Here is a 22,347-nt window from a genome sequence, read left to right as displayed (position 1 = left end):
GCTGCAGGCCCAGATGGCATCCCCAGCCGCGCCCTCAGAGCATGCGCAGACCAGCTGGCCGGTGTGTTTACGGACATATTCAATCAATCCCTATACCAGTCTGCTGTTCCCACATGCTTCAAGAGGGCCACCATTGTTCCTGTTCCCAAGAAAGCTAAGGTAACTGAGCTAAATGACTACCGCCCCGTAGCACTCACATCCGTCATCATGAAGTGCTTTGAGAGACTAGTCAAGGACCATATCACCTCCACCCTACCTGACACCCTAGACCCACTCCAATTTGCTTACCGCCCAAATAGGCCCACAGACGATGCAATCTCAACCACACTGCACACTGCCCTAACCCATCTGGACAAGAGGAATACCTATGTGAGAATGCTGTTCATCGACTACAGCTCGGCATTCAACACCATAGTACCCTCCAAGCTCGTCATCAAGCTCGAGACCCTGGGTCTCGACCCCGCCCTGTGCAACTGGGTACTGGACTTCCTGACGGGCCGCCCCCAGGTGGTGAGGGTAGGCAACAACATCTCCTCCCCGCTGATCCTCAACACTGGGGCCCCACAAGGTTGCGTTCTGAGCCCTCTCCTGTACTCCCTGTTCACCCACGACTGCGTGGCCACGCACGCCTCCAACTCAATCATCAAGTTTGCGGACGACACAACAGTGGTAGGCTTGATTACCAACAACGATGAGACGGCCTACAGGGAGGAGGTGAGGGCCCTCGGAGTGTGGTGTCAGGAAAACAACCTCACACTCAACGTCAACAAAACTAAGGAGATGATTGTGGACTTCAGGAAACAGCAGAGGGAACACCCCCCTATCCACATCGATGGAACAGTAGTGGAGAGGGTAGCAAGTTTTAAGTTCCTCGGCATACACATCACAGACAAACTGAATTGGTCCACTCACACAGACAGCATCGTGAAGAAGGCGCAGCAGCGCCTCTTCAACCTCAGGAGGCTGAAGAAATTCGGCTTGTCACCAAAAGCACTCACAAACTTCTACAGATGCACAATCGAGAGCATCCTGGCGGGCTGTATCACCGCCTGGTATGGCAACTGCACCGCCCTCAACCGTAAGGCTCTCCAGAGGGTAGTGAGGTCTGCACAACGCATCACCGGGGGCAAACTACCTGCCCTCCAGGACACCTACACCACCCGATGTCACAGGAAGGCCATAAAGATCATCAAGGACATCAACCACCCGAGCCACTGCCTGTTCACCCCGCTATCATCCAGAAGGCGAGGTCAGTACAGGTGCATCAAAGCTGGGACCGAGAGACTGAAAAACAGCTTCTATCTCAAGGCCATCAGACTGTTAAACAGCCACCACTAACACTGAGTGGCTGCTGCCAACACACTGACACTGACTCAACTCCAGCCACTTTAATAATGGGAATTGATGGGAAATGATGTAAATATATCACTAGCCACTTTAAACAATGCTACCTTATATAAATGTTACTTACCCTACATTATTCATCTCATATGCATACGTATATACTGTACTCTATATCATCGACGGTATCCTTATGTAATACATGTATCACTAGCCACTTTATACTATACTATGCCACTTTGTTTACATACTCATCTCATTTGTACATACTGTACCCGATACCATCTACTGTATCTTGCCTATGCTGCTCTGTACCATCACTCATTCATATATCCTCATGTACATATTCTTTATCCCCTTACACTGTGTACAAGACAGTAGTTTTGGAATTGTTAGTTAGATTACTTGTTATTACTGCATTGTCGGAACTAGAAGCACAAGCATTTCGCTACACTCGCATTAACATCTGCTAACCATGTGTATGTGACAAATAAAATTTGATTTTGATTTGATTTGGTCCCCACCTGCAGAACCACTCCTTTATCGGGGGTGTCTTGCTAATTGCCTATAATTTCCACCTGTTGTCTATTCCATTTGCACAACAGCATGTGAAATTTATTGTCAATCAGTGTTGCTTCCTAAGTGGACAGTTTGATTTCACAGAAGTGTGATTGACTTGGAGTTACATTGTGTTGTTTAAGTGTTCCCTTTATTATTTTGAGCAGTGTATATCGAAAATGCCCATTTAGAAAGCGCGTTTGATCCATAAAAAAAACAGCTTAGAAACGCAAAGTCACTACAAGATATTTCAAAGGTTGCCTATAAACTTTGCCAAAATATTCCAAACTACTTTTGTAATACAACGTTAGGTATTTTTAAACGTTAATAATCGATCAAATTGTAGACGGGGCAATCTGTATTCAATACATGAACGAAAAGAAAAAAGCTCTGCTCTTCACGTCTTGTGCAACTCACAAAAGTGTCCCTTGTTCAGAGTTGGCCTACTTCCCGATAAGACAAAGGAATAACCTCAGCCATATTCCAAACACTGGCGACATCGTGTGGAAGCGGCAGGAACTGAAAGTAGGTTCCTATTAAATGTCCAATGGCAAAGACAATATAGGGAAGAGAGATGGGGAAAAAAAAAAATAATAATCTGAACAGATAGTCCTCGGGGTTTTGCCTGCTACATAAGTTATGTTATACTCACAGACATGATTCAAACAGTTTTAGAAACGTGAGTGTTTTCTATCCAAATCTATGAATAATATGCATCTCTTATATTCTTGGCATGAGTAGCAGGAAGTTGAAATTCGGCACGCTATTTATCCAAAAGTGAAAATTCTGCCCCCTAGCTTTAAGAGGTTTTAATTTACCGTAGGCTATTTGGAATCCATGGATGGAAACAGATGTGGCCGCGGGAGCTGTTCCGCTAATAGCGTCCTTCAAAGTTATTTTAGGCCTACTAATCTTTGTCTGTTAACGAATCAGTTCTTGATCTCTCTTGGTTTAGCTGTATGTCAACAGTAGGCTTCAAATTATATGATAATAGTCAGATCACCAATGACAACAAAACATGAATGAATGGTAGCCTAGTAATCAGACCCAACTTGGATTATTAGGTCAGGGGTGGCTCTCTGAAACAAGCTCAAATAGGCTTAGTTCAGTTTCATATTCCAAATTGTAAGTAACAAGAAAATACATAGACATATCTGATTATACCTCAATACAGCATATTTCCTTGCTCTTCAATGCGCTTGCACCTACTACCGGTGGCAATCAAAGCATGTGCGGGCAAGAAAGTGTTCTCGCTTAGTTGACTAAACGCTGTCGCTAACTACCTTGTCCGTAACGACGCCTTAGTAGCTAAGGAGCTAACTACAAAAGTGGTTGTGTGCTTGACTAACACTTAAACAGTTTGTTCTACATTTTTCGTCACAGTGTTATCAACGGACAAAGTGGAGAGCTGCCATCCAAGCTTGAGGGAGGAAAGTAATACTATGACTACAGTTCGAAGCAGAGCGCTACTGATTGGCTCAGCACCATCTTCAGACGGTTGAGTCAAAAACCACAATGTGCCAACTAAAAGCCCATTTGTGCGTATTTTAGGGTATTTTTTTTATATCAGCGTGCTTTGACCTGAAACTGCATGCATGGTACGCAAAATGCATGCAGGTTGGCATGTTTGAATCTACTCATTACACTATGATTTTAACCTTATGTTAGTCTGCAAATGTGATAGACGCATGGAATGATTTATTATAAAAGGTGATTTATTAGTGTGTGGAGAACCAGCTTCCCCAAACTTGAAACAAATGTGCCACCTATGGGTACATTGTACAACAGCTCTCACCCTTCCAAAAGGCTCAAAAATTCCTCTCAGCATCTCCTCTGTGATGTTAAAGTGTAAGGATCCGACGTAGAGCCTCATCGGTCCAGCGTTGCCCTTCTGCAGGTTGTTGGCCATGGCAGCAGCCCTGTTTTTTTCAGCCTAGAAAGAACACACACAAAGTGACCGTAGGGAAATGGTGCAAATCGCCTTAGGCTGTTAAAATAAAGGCTGTCGAATGATTTAAATAATTAGGTAAAGTTAAGCACATGGATTTCTATAGTTAACTATGGATAATTTACATTTTTCCAATTTGACCCTAATCAAAAATGTTGCAATTTAAAACATAACCTATTCTAAGACATCTAAGCCAAGTCTGATATAAAAGTTCATGTAAAATATCATAGTTAGATCTAGCCTAGGCTACTTCGTATCCATGTTCAAGATAAACTAACCACAAGCTGCTAATGCATTAGAACTGGGATCATTTCAAAATATTTTGACCTGAGAACTACAACAAAAACTGTAACTAAACGGAATAGAAGTTCTGTTTTGATTAAAATCATTGTCGGAAATTAGTGTTGAATCTAGAGGGATTCAGCCAAGGCATTCTAAACATTCTCATTTGGATCGCTAGCGAATGTTAGCATAACTGACTAGCTACTTCGGAGCAAATCAAGTTTCTGCTGCCAGGGAAAGTGTTTATGGTTGAACTTTCTGTACGTTTTCCTTCAAATTTGTGGCTGAGGTGCACGCATAGTGGATGGTTTTAGCACCACAAGTAGGGTGTCCACCCACTCTGCCCAGAGTTGGTGAAAACTCACGTTAGTTATGAAATTTCACTTATGTTAGAAAATACATTTTACCGAGACAAACATGATTATTCATGTTCTGAAACGTTCGAGGGGCCTTTCTCAAACATTAACATTATATCCAAAAAGTCATATTTAGCATAACACAAGCTAATTAAATGTAGAAGGCGGTGAAAATTAAAAGGCTTGTGTCCATTGACATTTCAGAGGTACGCTTGTTATTGTGAGAAATCTTTGAGGAATAACCAGCATTTCTAATCAGTATCTAAAGTGTATACTAAAATATGAAAACACTACATTATGTCTCAAAATTGATATCACCTCTATATTAGGGATGTGAGCACTTAAACAAAATTGGGATCCTGACGATAAGAAAAATCCCTAACGGAAAAATTATATTTGGTGGGTTTTCCCCCACAAAATTAAAATCAGTGCAGCTGGTTTGTCTGCTCTTTCTCATCGCTAATGATACAAGTGTGTGTTCAGTCGGTTGCGTGTAGAATATCCTAGCCTATTCATTAACGATATGCCCTGATTTGCTGAAGTTGCAAGACAAGAAATGGCTAAATACAGCATTCCATTGCAAGATAGAGCTTTTGATTTCTAATAGGATGAGTGAAGTGTTCTCACTCCGGCAGTCTGGTGGCCGACCTGCCTATACGGTGCCCCTCTCTCCGTCCCTCGCTAGCTCGCTATGAAAGATGCAAGTGTTTGTTCTCCTAAGTATGGCAACTAAATCAGTCTCCTTCGTTCCAAAAATACTGAATCTTAGGAGTCGATTCAGGGTCAGCCTGCCAATTAGGCAGGGGTGGCATTTTTAGCTAAAATGACTGACCAACACCACATAAAAACCTAAATTCTGCCCCAAAATAATGATAATTTATCTCACCCAGTGGCATATGTGCCTGTGGAAATCAGCAGACTCTTACAAGATTACAAGAAGAAATCTAGGGCCTCCCGAAGAGGCACTGTGGTCTAAGACACTGCTTCAAAGTGCTAGTGATGCAACCTACAGATACTGGTTCGAGTACAGGCTCTGTCGCAGCCTGGGGAGACCCATGGGGCGGCGCACAATTGGCCCAGTGTCGACTGGGTTAGGGGAGGGTTTACCCGGCAGGGATGTCCTGTGCCGGGCGCAATGCACGCTGACACAGTCGCCAGATGTAGTGTTTCCTCCGACACATTGGTGCGGCTGACTTCCGGGTTAAGCGGGCATTGTGTCAAATCAGGCTTGGCCGGGTTGTTTCTCGGAGGACGCACAGCTCTTGACCTTTGCCTCTCGAGTCCGTACGGGAGTTGCAGCAATGGGACAAGACTAACTACCAATTGGATACCACAAATTTGGGGAGAGGGGGGTAAAAAAAAAAACATTTAAAAAGTCAGTTGTTAAAGAAGTATTTTTTCATTTTTATAAATGACATACTGCAATTCACATATTTGCAAACACTTAATTCTTTAACAAATTTACCTGATGTTGTTCCATTTCTTCTCTTAACATGTATGGACCCAGAACTTAATTGAGCACCTATTCTGTTTATTTTAGAGACATTTTTCCATGTGAAAAAAAAGTGCTAAATCACAAAATGTTTGATTTTATATTTAACCATCCATTTATTTTGAGATATTTGGGCTTTTTTTAAACTTAATTTCTGTTTTAATAAAATATATAATTTGAAGAACAAACTAACAATTCATATATTGCAGTAAAATGCTGTTAGATCTACCCCCCCCTTTTTTGAAAATTCTGTTAAAAATCGCGCAACTTTTCAGCGTCCTGCTACTCATGCCAGGAATATAGTATATGCATATGATTAGTATGTGTGGATAGAAAACACTCTGAAGTTTATAAAACTGGTTAAATCACGGCTGTGACTATAACAGAGCGTGTGTTTCATTGAAAAACGCAAGAAAAACTGCTCTCTGAAAGCAAAAAATAATTTCCATAAGTCACTTCCACCAGTTGTTAAAGGACAACAGAATTTAATGGAAATTTGCCTGCACTTCATACAAATTCCGCACGATGGCGCCATTGTACTAATTTTCAATCGAATTAATTGTTGGAAAATCCATCTGTCTGACCCCAAGTTTTCCAGTCTTCACCCGGATGCAGTTCAAGGAGAGATCAGATTGCATTGTTTTTGAAGTGAGGACCTATTGAAGAGACATCGCCCTGTAATCGTTTTGATAGATTATAAACGTTTACTAATACCTAAAGTTGGATTACAAAAGGATTTCGAAGTGTTTTGTGAAAGTTTATCGTCGACTTTTTTAATTTTAAAAAATTACGCAGCGTTTAAAAACGATGAATTTTTCTGAATGACACTACTTCAATACAAAGCTATTTTGGGTATATATGGACCGATTTAAACGAAAAAAAGACCCAATAGTGATGTTTATGGGGCATATAGGAGTGCCAAGAAAGAAGCTCGTCTAAGGTAATGAATGTTTTATATTTTATTTCTGCGTTTTGGGTAGCGCCGTCTATCGCAAAATCTGTTGTTTACGTGTCGAGCTGGCATTTTGGGGGGTGCATGCTATCAGATAATAGCTTCTGATGCTTTCGCCGAAAAGCATTTTAAAAATCTGACTTGCTGGCTAGGTTCACAACGAGTGTAGCTTTAATTTAATACCCTGCTTGTGAATTTTGATCAAGGTTTGAGTTTTAACGAGTACATTTAGCATTTAGCGTAGCGCATTTGCATTTCCAGGTGCCTACTTGGGACATGTGCGTCTCAAGTAGATTCAAGAAGTTAAGAGACAAGTTAAGGTTAACCTCTTAGAGCTCTAGGGGCGCTATTTCATTTTTGGATAAAAAACGTTCCCGTTTTAAGCGCGATATTTTGTCACGAAAAGATGCTCGACTATGCATATTCTTGACAGTTTTGGAAAGAAAACACTCTGAAGTTTCAGAATCTGCAAAGATTTTGTCTGTAAGTGCCCCAGAACTCATTCTACAGGCGAAACCAAGATGATGCATCACCCAGGAATTAGCAGAATTTCTGAAGCTCTGTTTTCCATTCTCTCCTTATATGGCTGTGATTGCGCAAGGAATGAGCCTACACTTTCTGTCGTTCGCCCAAGGTCTTAGCAGCATTGTGACGTATTTGTAGGCATATCATTGGAAGATTGGCCATAAGAGACTACATTTTCCAGAGGTCCGCCCGGTGTCCTTTGTCTAAATTTGTGCGTAATCTTCAGGTGCAGGCATTTTCTCCTGGGATTCAGGAGAGAAAGCATGTTTCCAAGAACGATGTATCAATGAAGAGATATGTGAAAAACACCTTGAGGATTGATTCTAAACAACGTTTGCCATGTTTTCAGTCGATATTATGGAGTTAATTTGGAAAAAAGTTTGCGTTTTGAGGACTGAATTTATGGATTTTTTTTGGTAGCCAAATGTGATGTATAAAACGGAGCTATTTCTAATACACAAGGAATCTTTTTGGAAAAACTGAGCATCTGCTATCTAACTGAGAGTATCCTCATTGAAAACATCAGAAGTTCTTCAAAGGTAAATGATTTTATTTGAAGGCTTTTATGTTTTTGTTAATGTTGCGTGCTGGATGCTAACGCTAATGCTAACGCTAAATGCTAACGCGAAATGCTAACTCTAGCTAGCTACTTTTACACAAATGATTGTTTTCCTATGGTTGAGAAGCATATTTTGAAAATCTGAGATGACAGTGTTGTTTACAAAAGGCTAAGCTTGAGAGATGGCATATTTATTTCATTTCATTTGCGATTTTCATAAATAGTTAACGTTGTGTTATGCTAATGAGCTTGCTGATAGATTTACACAATCCTGGATACAGGGGTTTTTTCATAGCTAAACGTGACGCAGAAAACGGAGCGATTTGTCCTAAACAAATAATCTTTCAGGAAAAACTGAACATTTGCTATCTGAGAGTCTCCTCATTGAAAACATCTGAAGTTCTTCAAAGGTAAATGATTTTTTTGAATGCTTTTCTGTTTTTTTGTGTAAATGTTGCCAGCTGAATGCTAATGCTAAATGCTACGTTAGCCATCAATACTGTTACACAAATGCTTGTTTTGCAATGGTTGAGAAGCATATTTTGAAAATCTGAGATGACAGTGTTGTTAACAAAAGGCTAAGCTTGAGAGCTAGCATATTTATTTCATTTCATTTGCGATTTGCATGAATAGTTAACGTTGCGTTATGGTAATGAGCTTGAGTCTGTATTCACGAACCCGGATCCGGGATGGGGAGATCAGAAAGGTTAAAAAAAGGTAATGTTCTTAATTAAATTGTCCTGATCATATATATATAGGCGATATCCACCCAAAATAGAATTTATGAATTCAGTGTGTTCTATCATTTAAATTGTAAACAGCACAACAATCTCTCAATCTGGAAGGTAAACTCAAAGTATTCAATTTCACGGTGTATTTCGGATGGAATCGATGCATTAGAATGTACCAGAGACCAAAATAGAGATATTTTTTTGCCAAACAATCTTAGCCCATAGGACGCTGGCTGGCTACTCCACGTGCTTGTGGAAAACACTGCAAACTTAATTCTTACACAGAATCCAGCCTTGAAGACGTGATTATTTTTTTCCACATTTTTAATCAGATTTTGACCACATTTTGTCTCTGGCCTCCATTAATTCAGTAGCCCTAATTCTGACCATCCTACAAGGGTAAGAACTCCAATAACTTTTGAACGGATTATGATAGAGACATACTGTTGGGACCATTGGTTTTCTTAAAGGAGTATCTACACAATTAACATTATTTTACCCATTGGTCAAAAGATGCGTTTTTGAATGGACACCCTACCACAAGAAAGACTGACAGCTCTACTGCAGCTGCCGAGAGCTTGTTGCGCTCAAAAGGGGGTGATCGAGAAAAAAAAAAAAAGAATTGAAAAAATTTTGCCGCGATTAAATAAACATTTTAAGGCATGAACATTTCAAAAGTTAACTACATTTCATGAATTCAGTTTGACAGCTCTAGTTAAAATAAATAGAAAATGTAAAATGCATGTGAGATGATTACTGACCATTACCTGCGAGGCCTGAACAATGATTGGCACCCCCAGAAGTCGCTGACCAGACAATCCTATAGCCAGCGGCACAGAGTTGGCCTCCACAAACTCAATGTAAGCTATTCCCTTCGACCTCCTCGAATTTCTGTCAGAGATCATGCGCACATCTCTCACCTTGAAAAAGAACAAAAATAATCTTTTTTCGAATGGATGGTTTAGGCATAAGAGGAAAAGTCATTGCTAAACCCATTGGTCTTGGTGGCTGTGATAAGTGAAAAATAAGAATTTGCAACAGGTGCAGCACCCATCTTCTCAAAATAAAGTGAAATATTGCACGCGCCACACCTGGCGCACACACCAAACTTTTTTCAGCAGGAATGGCAATGACATTACAAGCAGAGATACTCACTTTTCCCACTGCAGAGAAGAACTCTTCCAGGTCTCGTGGACGGATTCTGGCTGCCAGCTGCATGCAAAACACAGTGCGAGCATCCCTTTCCTCTGGAGTCAGGTTGTCAATTGGCTGCCTGTAGAAACAAAACATTGAATTACTCTTATGAGGTAAACCCTTTTTTAGTCTTTCACAGTGGCCTCAATCTTTGAGAAAAGCACTTGTATTTTACTATATTTTGCCATCAAAATGGTAATCTTGGCAATCCAGAACAAAAATCACGTGCCAGCTAATCTGCAAGTTTCCGGCAAGTCCACTATGGGTCAAATGTTCCCTCCCCTTTTGAATCGCAGTCTGGCGACATGTGTTAAGATACCATATGTTACATAACGCTGTCCACAAAGTATATTTAAAACGGTAAGCCTACTTTGTCGAGCAAGGGTACACAAGCTTTAAAAGTGGAATGTCAACCTGATTGAGCTATGATGAGTCTTCTCTAAAGTAGGTAGGTAAGAGTGGTAGGGCCACAGATCGCACACTAGCATGATACACATCCTACACCTAGAGGGAAATGGCTGCCAAGGACAGGAAAAGAAGCTCTGTGGGATGCACAGGCAAGGGAGATTAACAAGCTAATCAGCTGAACAAGTGATCTCCCGACCCACGGGGCTTTTGATATTGTGTCTTTTGTTTGACACCCTTTTGGAGTTTGATTGTTATTAGTTTGTTACCAACTGAACATAAATGACACGCTTGGGCTGGCTGACCACGGAGTCACATCAGAGCTGTCCCCCTGGAATGCAAACCTGCTGTCCGCAGGCACACACCCCAAACACTGTCCACACAATTATACTTTCATGTTAATGCACACTGTCAGGTTGCAGAGGAAATAGGCAAGAGTAAGTCCCCTAGACAAAGCGAGTATAGTGCAACAGTAAGGTTGTTTAAACACTTACCTCACAGGACTCTTCTCTTTCTTGAAAGGGCTCCGGCTTCTGGAACGCCTTCGGCTGAAAGAAAGGGCTCTATTAGAATCTATATGAGTTGATTCATTGCAGGGTCACACAGCACAAAACTACCCACACAAACAGCAGAAAATAGTGTAATAGAAACCTTAGCTTGATGACAGGTGGAGGGCCAATCTTCCCTCTGGAACCACCGTTAAATTTCGGCCCAGAGCTGCGATTGAAAACAAGGTTTATCTCAGTACCTAAGGCCACTACTACTGATCTCATAAGGGGGATAAGGCACTCCAGGAATTAAATTGTGCCAGTCAAGACACTGCAGGCAGGAGTGGGAGGGTTGTTATTTGTTTATTTGGATTCCCATTAGCTTTTGCAGAAACTACTCTTCCCGGGGTCCAAAATAAACAGTGGTTTTGGGGTCCATGTGATGGCACTTGCCTTTCTAAACACTTCACTTGAACAAAACCCTTTAACCTGAAAGCCTAAACGTTCCTCATCTTTTCTCAACTACTGATAAAAAGCAATGCCTTAATTGTCCATTTGAACTGGAGCTGAATGCGAAAGAGACGCTCACATTTTCCTATACAGACTGGAGTGATGCAGACTCAAGGGAGATGCTGACACCAGATGAGGCATACATACAAGGTAGTCTTGTGGTCCCTGTAGCGGCCGCTGCGCTCCCTGCTCCGGGTGCGGCTCCGGCGCCTCTCCTTGCTGCGGCTCCGCTTTCGCTCGCGGCTGCGGCTCCTCTTGTGGTCATGGCTCTTCTTGCGATCACGGCTCTTGCTTCTCTTCCGGTCTTTGCTTCGGCTCCTGCTCTTCTTTTTCCTGCAGAAAGAGAATTACTCAATGTAAGGCAGTTAAGGAGAGACCAATAAACAATAATAAATACATAGAATAAATACATTTGGGTGAGTTTGCATGCATGTTTCACTTACTTCTTGCTGCGCTCCTCATGGCCATTGGGACTACTGGGCTTGATCTCATCCTAAGCAGGGCCAACAGAAGAACAGCATAAGGACGAAGAGGCAACATTTCAAGTTGTCAGGATCAAGGTGTGTGGGAACAAGAGAAAATATAGTTTAAAAATAGTATTCATACAAAAGTTAACATAGGGACAGATCTACAGTTAAGTTATTTTAATGAGTGTCTATCAGCCCCCTATCATAAATGTTGATTACTCATTTTGCATAAAAATCAATGAGTACTATGAGTACTAATACATAACCTACATCTCAGGTGCATTTGTCTTCAGCAGCCCCATCAGGATCATTACCAAGGCTATTCTTTGCCTAACATGCTGACCACACCGCTCAGGTTGCGTGCACGAGCGTTGCAAAATAAATGTACATATTCAATCATTGTGGCCAGGTGCTAAAATAGAAACAGGTTCTATTTGTGATGCTCAACACGCTGCAAGTCCAGCTTCTCCCATCTCCTCATTGGTTTTTAAGAGCATATACCCACGTCCCAAGTCCTCATTGGTGTTTAGGAGCATATACCCACATGGGTGATTGAAAGATTAACTAAAGTCCACACGCCAGCCGGTTGTAATAATGCACCGTAAAGCTGGTTGCAAACGCCATATTAAGCCGAAAGATAAAATAAAAAGCCAGAGGAAGGAGAGATTACGAGAAAGGAATTTGGTTTACCATTTTATCTGTGGATTAATTGTCTGAGTAGAGGACCTTGTGCATTTCAGGTAAAACAACCCAATGTTTATATCCCAGGACAAATTAGCTAGCAACAGCAAGCTAGCTAAATTGCCATAGATGTTCAATGCTTTTTGACCTGTTCCAAAATGAATATGATTGGTTCAGTTTGTTTTGATATTTCAACCTGCGTGTCCTGATCGTGTTTGGTGTGGAGGTACAAAATCACATGCGTGTGTCCGGTTTGGTCAGCATGTAAGACCAATGTGCCCATGCTAGCAGCGAGACAGATCGATTTCCAGTGGGGGGGATGCCATTCTAGTGATCTCCACCCAGTTTAATTTTGTGGACTGTAAGAGCTCGCCCTGAAGCAAACAGGGATTCACACTGCTTAGCAATATTGACTACCAAGGAAAGCTATGATTAAATTATAAGATGAGGTACACAAAATTCCTTAGTTGGTGCTGTAGCCAGCAGCATAGAAGAGTTCCATGTTTCCTACAGTTTGTACTTAGTTCTATCAAATTTAGCCTTTACATAAAACAGTGACAAATATAATGGACTTATGGGGAAATAAACATTTGTGAATGAGCATGCAAAAATAATTACATTCTGGTCAACCATGGAGAAAACCTGTTTAACACAAAATAGCGTTATGTAAAATAACTTGGTGAAAGCAGCATAATAACAAAATCCACACATTCTCTCTCACTAGAATGAAAGAGTGAACATTGTGAACGGACCTGCTTCCTCTACTTAACCACACACCTCATTTACTGAAGGTAAAGGACATACAATCATGTATTTCAATAATGTGTCAGCTTACCAAACCTTCATCATTACAGAGGCAGACCAAGTCAACCATGTGGAACAACCACAACATGCATACAAATAATTTAATACCGTCTCCCATGGTATGTCTTTTAAATTAAAGGAACTGTCTTCTCAACCAGGCCCAGTCAGCATTTGTGTTTTTCCTAATCAACCGGACTAACGTTCTGCAATCTGTCACAAAGCAGCATAATGGCTATATGTGAGGTGAAACAGTCAGAAGAGTTGAACTAACATTACAATTGTCTGTAATTTAGGCTAAAATAGGGAATCTATTCTGAACACCTCACATACCGCCCTGGATTCTACTTTGTGACAAACTCCTCAGACATGTGACAAGAATGGTTTGACAGCTGTCAAATTCTTGGGTTACCACCCACTTGAGCATAAGATTCACCCAAATGAAAGGCATAGCGCATTAGCAATGGGTTTCGCATAGCCCATGCACAAAGTGTTAACCCAGTTGATAAAATATAGGAGAATGCCAATTGGGCCTGATCAAGAACCCAGTTCCTAAATTAAATGTTATTTTGCATCCACTGCATTCGCCTTGTAGACTGGCCATTCGATGACCACAATTATGTTACCAAGGGGACCACAGTACAGCAATACATTGGGCAATTACTACCTTCATTTTTTGACAGATCACACTGGAATTCATGGAAGTAGAGGTGAGATATCGTTAGGCAAGTCTACAAAAAGAGATAGATGGGCGTTTATTCATAGTCTCAAAAGGAACTGCAGCATCACATCAGAAACACAGAATAAGCTACTAGAAATATAGGGTCTGGGGCAAAGTGGTGACATACGCCACCACAGTACTTACAATAAGGTGCATTAAAATCACAAACGTATTGCCTGGGCCTGTCTGACATTTGACACTGACAAAAATATTTTTTGAAACAGCAAAATACTAAAATATTTTATTCCAGCGTTCATCGTGGGGTCATTTGGAAAACGCCCCTGGAGTTAAAAGGAATGGTTTTGTTGCGATATGGACACAGTATTTACAATACAGTGCATTACAAACCACAAACAATACCTTAGGCCAAAACCCACCTTTCTATACGGAGCCTCAAGCATTGCTTCTATATCAAAGTCATCAGCCATGATGGAGCACTAAAGGGGAAGATAGACATAATGTGAACACATCATTAACGTTAGCTACAACACGTCATACGAGAACCGTGTATATCCACACCGGTGATGCAAGAGTTTTTTTTGCATTAATTGTACCACAACCTGCTAACTAGCCAACACATGCTTGTTAACGGAATGTTAGTTAACAGGTAAGCTTCAGTTCCCCCCGCTAAATATGAGCGGTCTGTGTGTCTACCGTACCGGCTTGTCCATATTAGATGATTGGTTAGGTAACATGTTCACTTGACCACGTTAGCTAGCACATAGATGAACACCGGAGGTAGCGAGCCAACTAACGCTAGCTATCGAACGTTACCTAGCTAGCTATGGCCACACACGCAGTAGCAAGCTAGCTAAGCAACTATAATGTTATGCAAGAAAACTAGCTGGCTAGCAATTACTATACAACGTATTAAGAAAGAAAATGTTCAGGTATTAAATGTACCTGAAAAATGTGTTGTTTCTTCTCAAACAAGACGGACTCCTGAGGGTGTCTTGTTGCCACAAACTAGCTAACAGGATAGCTAACGTTAGCTAGTAGGCCTCTAGTTGATTTCCTTCCGCGTTGCTAATAGCAAACAAACAATAGCTACATGTAACTTCAAATGTGGGTTTTGATACCCCAAAGCAGTAGAAACTGTGTAAACAGACAATTTAAATAACCTTGATGTGCTGAGAAAAATGTACGCGAGTTCGAAAATACTGTTGCTGCGTCTTGTTCCCCGCGCTCATCTAATGGCGCATGCTGTAAAGAATCCGTGGTCGCGTTCCAGGCTCACTATATTCAAAGATTGTCTATTCTAATGAAAAGATATTCGAGTGACCACTTTAACAATGGAAATACATGTCCTCATAGATGGAAGGCAGGCGGGAGGAGGCGAGGTCAGGTGGCACCATTCTAGCCAATGAGAGGGCAGATACGTGTGTGAACAATAGGCCATATACAAACTGTGTTTCACGTAGGTTTACCTGGCGGGACGTTTTGATAAACGTGTAAATCTCTCTAGGTAGGACAAGGTGACTTTTATCAACATATTCGCCTGTATTTACTCCCGAAAAATGAAACGCTAGTTAGCTGCTAATGTGGCTATCATAAAGAGTTACAAATGCTATGATCTGGACGAGACTGCCGAACCGAGGCAAAGGTAAGAATTTTTATTTTATTTTATTTTATTTCACCTTTATTTAACCAGGTAGGCTAGTAGAGAACACGTTCTCATTTTCAACTGCGACCTGGCCAAGAAGGAGAGTTTACAGTCTAGCCAGACACCTATGTACTTATAGATGTCCACATATTCTAGGTCGGAACCATCCAGGGTGGTGATGCTAGTCGGGCGTGCGGGTGCAGGCAGCGAACGGTTGAAAAGCATGCATTTGCTTTTACTAGCGTTTAAGAGCAGTTGGAGGCCACGGAAGGAGTGTTGTATGACATTGAAGCTCGTTTGGAGGTTAGATAGCACAGTGTCCAAGGACGGGCCGGAAGTATACAGAATGGTGTCATCTGCGTAGATGTGGATCAGGGAATCGCCCGCAGCAAGAGCAACATCATTGATATATACAGAGAAAAGAGTCAGCCTGAGAATTGAACCCTGTGGCACCCCCATAGAGACTGCCAGAGGACCGGACAGCATGCCCTCCGATTTGACACACTGAACTCTGTCTGCAAAGTAGTTGGTGAACCAGGCAAGGCAGTCATCAGAAAAACTGAGGCTACTGAGTCTGCCGATAAGAATATGGTGATTGACAGTCGAAAGCCTTGGCAAGGTCGATGAAGACGGCTGCACAGTACTGTCTTTTATCGATGGCGGTTATGATATCGTTTAGTACCTTGAGCGTGGCTGAGGTGCACCCGTGACCGGCTCGGAAACCAGATTGCACAGCGGCGAAGGTACGGTGGGATTCTAGATGGTCAGTGACCTGTTTGTTGACTTGGCTTTCGAAGACCTTAGATAGGCAGGGCAGGATGGATATAGGTCTGTAACAGTTTGGGTCCAGGGTGTCTCCCCCTTTGAAGAGGGGGATGACTGCGGCAGCTTTCCAATCACTGGATATATTATCTAATATTTGCTAAATATAGTCATCAATGAATTGGCGTAAATATGTATTTAAATGGACAATTATGTACACTAGTGCAAGTTTTAAATTGACACAATGCCTGTTAGTAAAGGACGTGCAGGAGCTTGCAAGGATTTGTAGTTTTGCATAATGTCGACGTTGATGCTATGGGTATTATGACACCTCCAATGTGGAGCGCTGTATGGGAGACTCCTGGGAATACCAGCTGCTGTAAACTTTCTGCCCAGTAGATAGTACTGTTGTAAACTTTGTATTATTTAGAACGGTGAGAATATGGTTTTATTAAATAGAGCGTTTATGGTCAATTTGGTCACTGTCTTTAAAGGTGGTGCTGATAAATGTGTTGGTCAGATTCATTTTCCTTCTAATTTTTTAGAGCTGGAATCTTTATGTGAAGTTCTCAGTATTCCAGGGAAATAATCTTCAGGCTATATACCAAAAGATTAAGGAATACATGGTGGTTTGTAGTCTGTTTCAATGGGCATTTTAAATGTAATAGCTATTCTAGTCCATCTACGTTTTTGAGTTACATACATAAACTTTAAATAGTCTGTCAATAGCTTATGGCCCATACCAGCCCATATTTGCCAGGATCGGGCCTGGTTAGTACTTTGATGGGAGGACACCTGGGAATACCAGGTGCTTTAAACTTTTTTGCCCAGTAGTTACTGTTGTAAACGCTCTTCTATTTATAACATTAATAATATAAAGGCCATTTTAAAATGGAATGGCTATTCTAGCCTCCCGACTATTTTGGTGTACACAAACTTGAAATAGTCTATCCAACTCTATTTTCATACCTTACCAGGCTGAATACCCCAGAAGCTTTTGCCTGGTCTTTTTTTTATACCTTTATTTAACTAGGCAAGTCAGTTGAGAACAAATTCTTACTTACAATGACAGCCTACCGGGGAACAGTGGGTTAACTGCCTTGTTCAGGGGCAGAATGACAGCTCAGGGATTTGATCCAGCAACCTTTCAGTTACTGGCCCAACACTAACCACTAGGCTACCTGCCACCCCTGGTCACTGCTGTGATAGGAGACCACCTGGGAATAACAAATGCTGTTAGCTTTTGGCCATTGTAAACACTCTTTTATTTATAACAGTAATAATATAAAGTGCATTTTCAAATTTAGTGGCTATTCTAGTTTTTAACTTTAAATTGTCTATCCAACTCTTGTTCTGTAGCTTACATGGTGGTAACAATGTCAAACTCTGTTATGCACATGTGCTGTATAAGCCTTAAGCTGGTACATTTCCATTGTATGTTTGTTTCATGTAAAAATAATCTAGTATTTTTCCTGTCTTGTCTGTGTCACTTGGTCACGCGGCCAAAGACAAATAGCCTCGGAGAGTGACCACAGTTTTTGAATCCATCCTGTTCTTTTTGTATCTTTCAAGCGCACAGCTGTGTGGAGATATGAAGAGAACAGAGGCTAACTTGAGCAGCAATGACAATTCTATCAACAAAAAGGAGTACACTAAGTTCCCATCATGATCTCACACACCTGCTAAACTGCAACATAGACAAAGGTTATAAAAGCTGAGACCCAACTCTTGTTCGTTGGGCTCTTAACACTGCACCTTTTGAGTGATTTATTAACTGTTCCAGAATTGCAATTATTATAATAAATGCTTGTTGTTTGAAGAGTCTACACTCTCTCTTCATTTCTGGTTAGAATTCACAACCCATACCAGCCGGAATTCGCCTGATATCGTCTGATCTCTGAAGCTAAGCAGGCTCGGGCCTGGTTAGTACTTGGATTGGAGACCACCTGGGAACACCAGGTGCTGTAAGCTTCTTGCCCAGTACTGTTGTGAATGCGCTTTTATTTATAACAGTAATAATATAAAGGCCATTTTAAAATGGAATTATTATTCTAGTCTTTCGACTATTTCGGTGTACATTAACTCTAAATAGTCTATCCAAATCTCATTCTATAGCTTACGGCCATACCAGCCTGAATACGCCTGATGTAATCTGATCTCGGAAGCTGAGCAGGCTTGCATATTGTTAGCACTTGGATGAGAGACCGCCTGGGAATAACCAGTGCTGTGAGGCGACCGGGAGACCCATGAGGTGGTGCACAATTGAACCAGCGTTTTCTGGGTTAGGGGAGGGTCTGGCCAGCCGGGATGTCCTTGTCCCATTGCGTTTTTGTGACTCCTATGGCGCGTCGGGCGCATGCACGCTGACACGGTTGCCGGTTAAACAGTGTTTCCTCAAACACATTGGTGGGGCTGGCTTCCGGGTTAAGGGAGCAGTGTCTCAAGAAGCAGTGTGGCTTGGCAGGATTGTGGTTCAGAGGACGCATGGCTCTCGACCTTCCCAATCGGGAGTTGCTGCGATGGGACAAGACTGTAACTACCAATCGTCTGATCTCGGAAGCTAAAAAGGCTTGCGTCTGGTTAGTATTTGGATGAGAGACCTCCTTGGAATAACAAGTGCTGTAAGCTTTTGTCCAGTAGAGTGTACTGTTTTAAAAGCTATTTTATTTATAACATTAATAATATTAAGGCCATTTTGAAATGACTACAATTAGTCTTTCAACTATTTCGGTGTACAGTAACTTTAAATACTCACTTTATGGCCATACCAGCCTGAATACTCCCCTTTTTGGAGTTTCAGGAAGTGGATAAGCAGCAGGTGGCTGAGCGTTCAAGAGAGAGAAGGATACCGCTTTCTTTAGGTTTATTTGATTCTTAAGTTTGAAAGTTTGTGTGTGAATGTAGTTTATTTTTTTTGAAACAATTGTGTTATTATCCCTCAACAGCTGTTTGGGGGATCCTGCGTATATATTTTTAAAAAAATACAGAATTGAAAAAAATAAGATATGAGAAAGTACTGACGGTGAATGTGGAAATGATTGGGGAAGAAAAAATAACAACGATGGAATTTCTGAGAGGAATAAAGGAAGTTTGTGGAACGATACTTGGATGTAGAACGAAAGATCAAAAGAAATATGAAGTGAAAATGTCACATGTAAATGGAAAAGAAAGACTAGGTGATGGGCTAAAGATTTAAAAAACTGTCAAATCATCGCTAAAGAACTGGGGAACGACGAACTTCAAATCAAATTTTAATAGTAACTTACGTTACTATAGTAACATACATATATGGTTAGCAGATGTTAATGCGAGTGTAGCAAAATGCTTATGCTTCTAGTTCAGACCATGCAGTAATATCTAACAAGTAATCTAACCTAACAATTTCACAACAACTACCTTATACACACACGTGTAAAGGAATGAATAAGAATATGTACATAAAAATATATGAATGAGCAATGGAAACTTGTGGTGTCCTTTTTGAACTTAACCGCATGCATTACGAATGGTGAGATATTTAAAAAAATGCTAAAAAGTGAAGGTGACCACTCCGATCAAGAGGAGGATGTGGCCAAGAACCGACATTGTAGACGGGATGCGATTTTGCAATGTGAAGGTAATGGGACAATGTGCAATCATTGCTGTATTCCACAAAATGTATCACTGTCGAGGGATTTTAATATGTCCATGTGGTCCATGTGTAACGGATGTGAAACGGCTAACGGATAGCGTTTCAATCAGTGACGTCATTTGCTCTGAGACCTTGAAGTAGTAGTTCCCCTTGCTCTGCAAGAGCTGCGGCTTTTGTGGAGCGATGGGTAACGACGCTTCGTGGGTGTCAGTTGTTGATGTGTGCAGAAGGTCCCTGGTTCGCGCCCGGGTATGGGCGAGGGGATGGTCTAAAATTATACTGTTACACATGACATCAAGTGAAGGAATGTAGGCTTTGTATTCAGCCGGGGCACATTCTTAAGGAATGTCCGGAATTCCCATGCCATAAATGTAGTGAACAAGGGCACTATGCCAGAGAATGTTTGAACGTAGGTAATGTGTGCAGACCAAAATATAGATGAAGCTCTAATACGGAAAAAGAAAGTGATCACTTACTTTTGCAAACAATGGACCTCACTTCTGAGGACGATTAGGGGAGTATGCCTATGGAGAGAGAAGACTAGAGTGACATGGAGATTGTTTTGCAGCTACAGGTGACTCCAGAGACAGTGGCAGATACGCTTGGAGAGTCTGTGATGTTTTCTGGCAAAAGACGAGACGCAGTGTTAGTCTCTGCTGCTGATAAGGTGGAACAGCAGCACATGGTGGGTGAATTAGATACATAGGTAGAGCTGGTGCAAGGTACTTCTTAGGTGCCTGAGCCAGTCTGAAGCGTGTGTGAAAGGTACGCTAAAGAGAGAGCTGGGTCACTGTTAAATGCTTTCCAGCTGCTCGCCCCAAAAAATCTAAATCCGGAGGCTGATGATGAAATAGATAGTGAGGATCCTCAATTGTTTGCAAGGAATAAGAGGTCGTTGTTGAAAGCTAGAGATATGATGGGATTTGGAAAAAATAAAAAGTGGGTTTCGAAATTACTTGTCATCATAACTTTATCTCATGTCAGTCAATCCCCAGATAATAGTTAAGACTGTTTGCTGTCCAGTCATTACCACACCTAGGAAGTCTCTATGATAAACTCCTGTGAGATCAATATTGTACAAAATGTTCAATCAAACTGAAGTGAGCTTGTTTATACTCTGATTATACTTCTGCACACAATAAGGATTACAGTCACATCCCTAAACGGTAACAGTTTGAGAAACAAAAACAGATTTGAGCAAGTTTTAGTGTCCGTTAAAGAAGACATGTTTTGTTTTCAAGAGATCAATTGGACGGACTCCAAAATACAGGAGATCAAGAGTAAATGGTCTGATGACATTTTTTGTAGTCAAGGAAGCGACAAAACGTGTGGTGTGGCTATTTAAACCAAAATCGATGTGGTTCAAAATGTGAAACAAATACATGCTGATAATCATGGCAGACTTATTGTAATTGAATTTGAAGTTCAAAATGTTATTTTTCGTTTAATTCATGTTTATGCTTCGAACATTGAATCTGAAAGGAGGGAAATGTTTCACAACTTAAAGAACTGTATACAGGTAGCTGACTTTAATGTGAGGTGAGCTACGAACGGACGTGACATTTGGTATAAGCCTAAGCCTTTTCGTAAGCTTAACCTATTTCTTCTAACCTGCTATGACAAAGTGCTTTGATGACACTAGCTGCATCCCAGCTAGTTGAACGCTTGTCAGTCGTTCTCCTAAAAGGCAACCTCTGTTGCTCGATGTACTAAACCGAGGGCCGGCAGCCACTAAGTACACGTAAGAGACAATTATGGCAACAATAAGTTGTAAGATGATACCTAGTCACATCTGAGATGTGAATCAACTGCACCGATTGGTCAATCGCCAGTATGTGCCCTTGGGCCTCATTTGTCCCCTTTGAAATTACCTGTTGAGATCATTCGATGCAACATCTGAGGCTATCTGGCCTATAAAGGATCCACCTCATACCACTATTTCCATAATATAAGGCTATGTTATTGGTTTTTGAAAAAAGTACCATACAATATGTGCACATCCCTATCACCTCTGTACGCATAGGAAAATGATCCCTTTATTGTGTGTGTGTGTGTGTGTGTTGGGTGGGTGTCTGAGGAATGTTTTACTGCGTTTCAGCTTGCAGAGGTATCACCACTCTTCCCATGGCCACCTGGATCCTGTCTAGGGAAGAAAAAGAAGAATGATGTTATTACATGGCCTTCAAGAGCTACATGACTGCTGAGGTGACATTATGGACCCCTTAGGATTTGTGGCATTCCTTGTGTATTTGTTTCCCGTTTGTGCCACTTCGTTTCTCCTTTGTACTTGTGACACTATTTGAGGTTTTAACGCCTATCTCTATTAGGTGTGACTGGCAA

The 22,347-nt window shown here is 41.3% G+C and overlaps 1 protein-coding gene and 1 long non-coding RNA gene across 18 annotated transcripts in view; one reads left to right on the top strand and one right to left on the bottom strand.

The window, feature by feature from the left end:
- Nucleotides 1-15,373, bottom strand: part of LOC110493834 (RNA-binding protein 39) — a 34,297-nt gene extending 18,924 nt beyond the window's left edge. For 2 of the 17 annotated variants that reach the window (XR_016487794.1, XM_021568337.3), the window contains exons 1-10: nt 15,133-15,348; nt 14,915-15,037; nt 14,389-14,448; nt 11,785-11,834; nt 11,489-11,674; nt 10,995-11,060; nt 10,838-10,891; nt 9,900-10,017; nt 9,506-9,664; nt 3,695-3,832 (exon numbers count right to left, since the gene is read on the bottom strand). Coding sequence is in view for 15 of the 17 variants with exons in the window: in XM_021568337.3 (XP_021424012.1) it covers nt 3,695-3,832; nt 9,506-9,664; nt 9,900-10,017; nt 10,838-10,891; nt 10,995-11,060; nt 11,489-11,674; nt 11,785-11,834; nt 14,389-14,439 (822 nt within the window). In the remaining 2 variants the exon portion in view is untranslated. Of the gene's footprint in view, nt 1-3,694; nt 3,833-9,505; nt 9,665-9,899; nt 10,018-10,837; nt 10,892-10,994; nt 11,061-11,488; nt 11,675-11,784; nt 11,835-13,957; nt 14,022-14,388; nt 14,449-14,914 lie in introns of all 17 variants that reach the window. The other 15 variants (XM_090204972.1, XM_090204974.1, XM_021568339.3 and 12 more) reach the window with 15 other exon arrangements.
- Nucleotides 7,854-22,241, top strand: LOC118940459 (uncharacterized). The gene is made up of 3 exons (XR_016487796.1): nt 7,854-7,993; nt 8,362-8,423; nt 22,106-22,241. It is a non-coding gene; the product is annotated as an uncharacterized LOC118940459 (long non-coding RNA).
- The last annotated feature ends 106 nt before the right edge of the window (nt 22,242-22,347 follow it).

The sequence above is a fragment of the Oncorhynchus mykiss genome, chromosome 17, assembly GCF_057628025.1.
Source record: "Oncorhynchus mykiss isolate SJ-2025 chromosome 17, ASM5762802v1, whole genome shotgun sequence".
Classification (NCBI taxonomy): Eukaryota; Metazoa; Chordata; class Actinopteri; order Salmoniformes; family Salmonidae; genus Oncorhynchus; species Oncorhynchus mykiss.
This window is presented reverse-complemented; position numbering and strand designations above follow the sequence as displayed.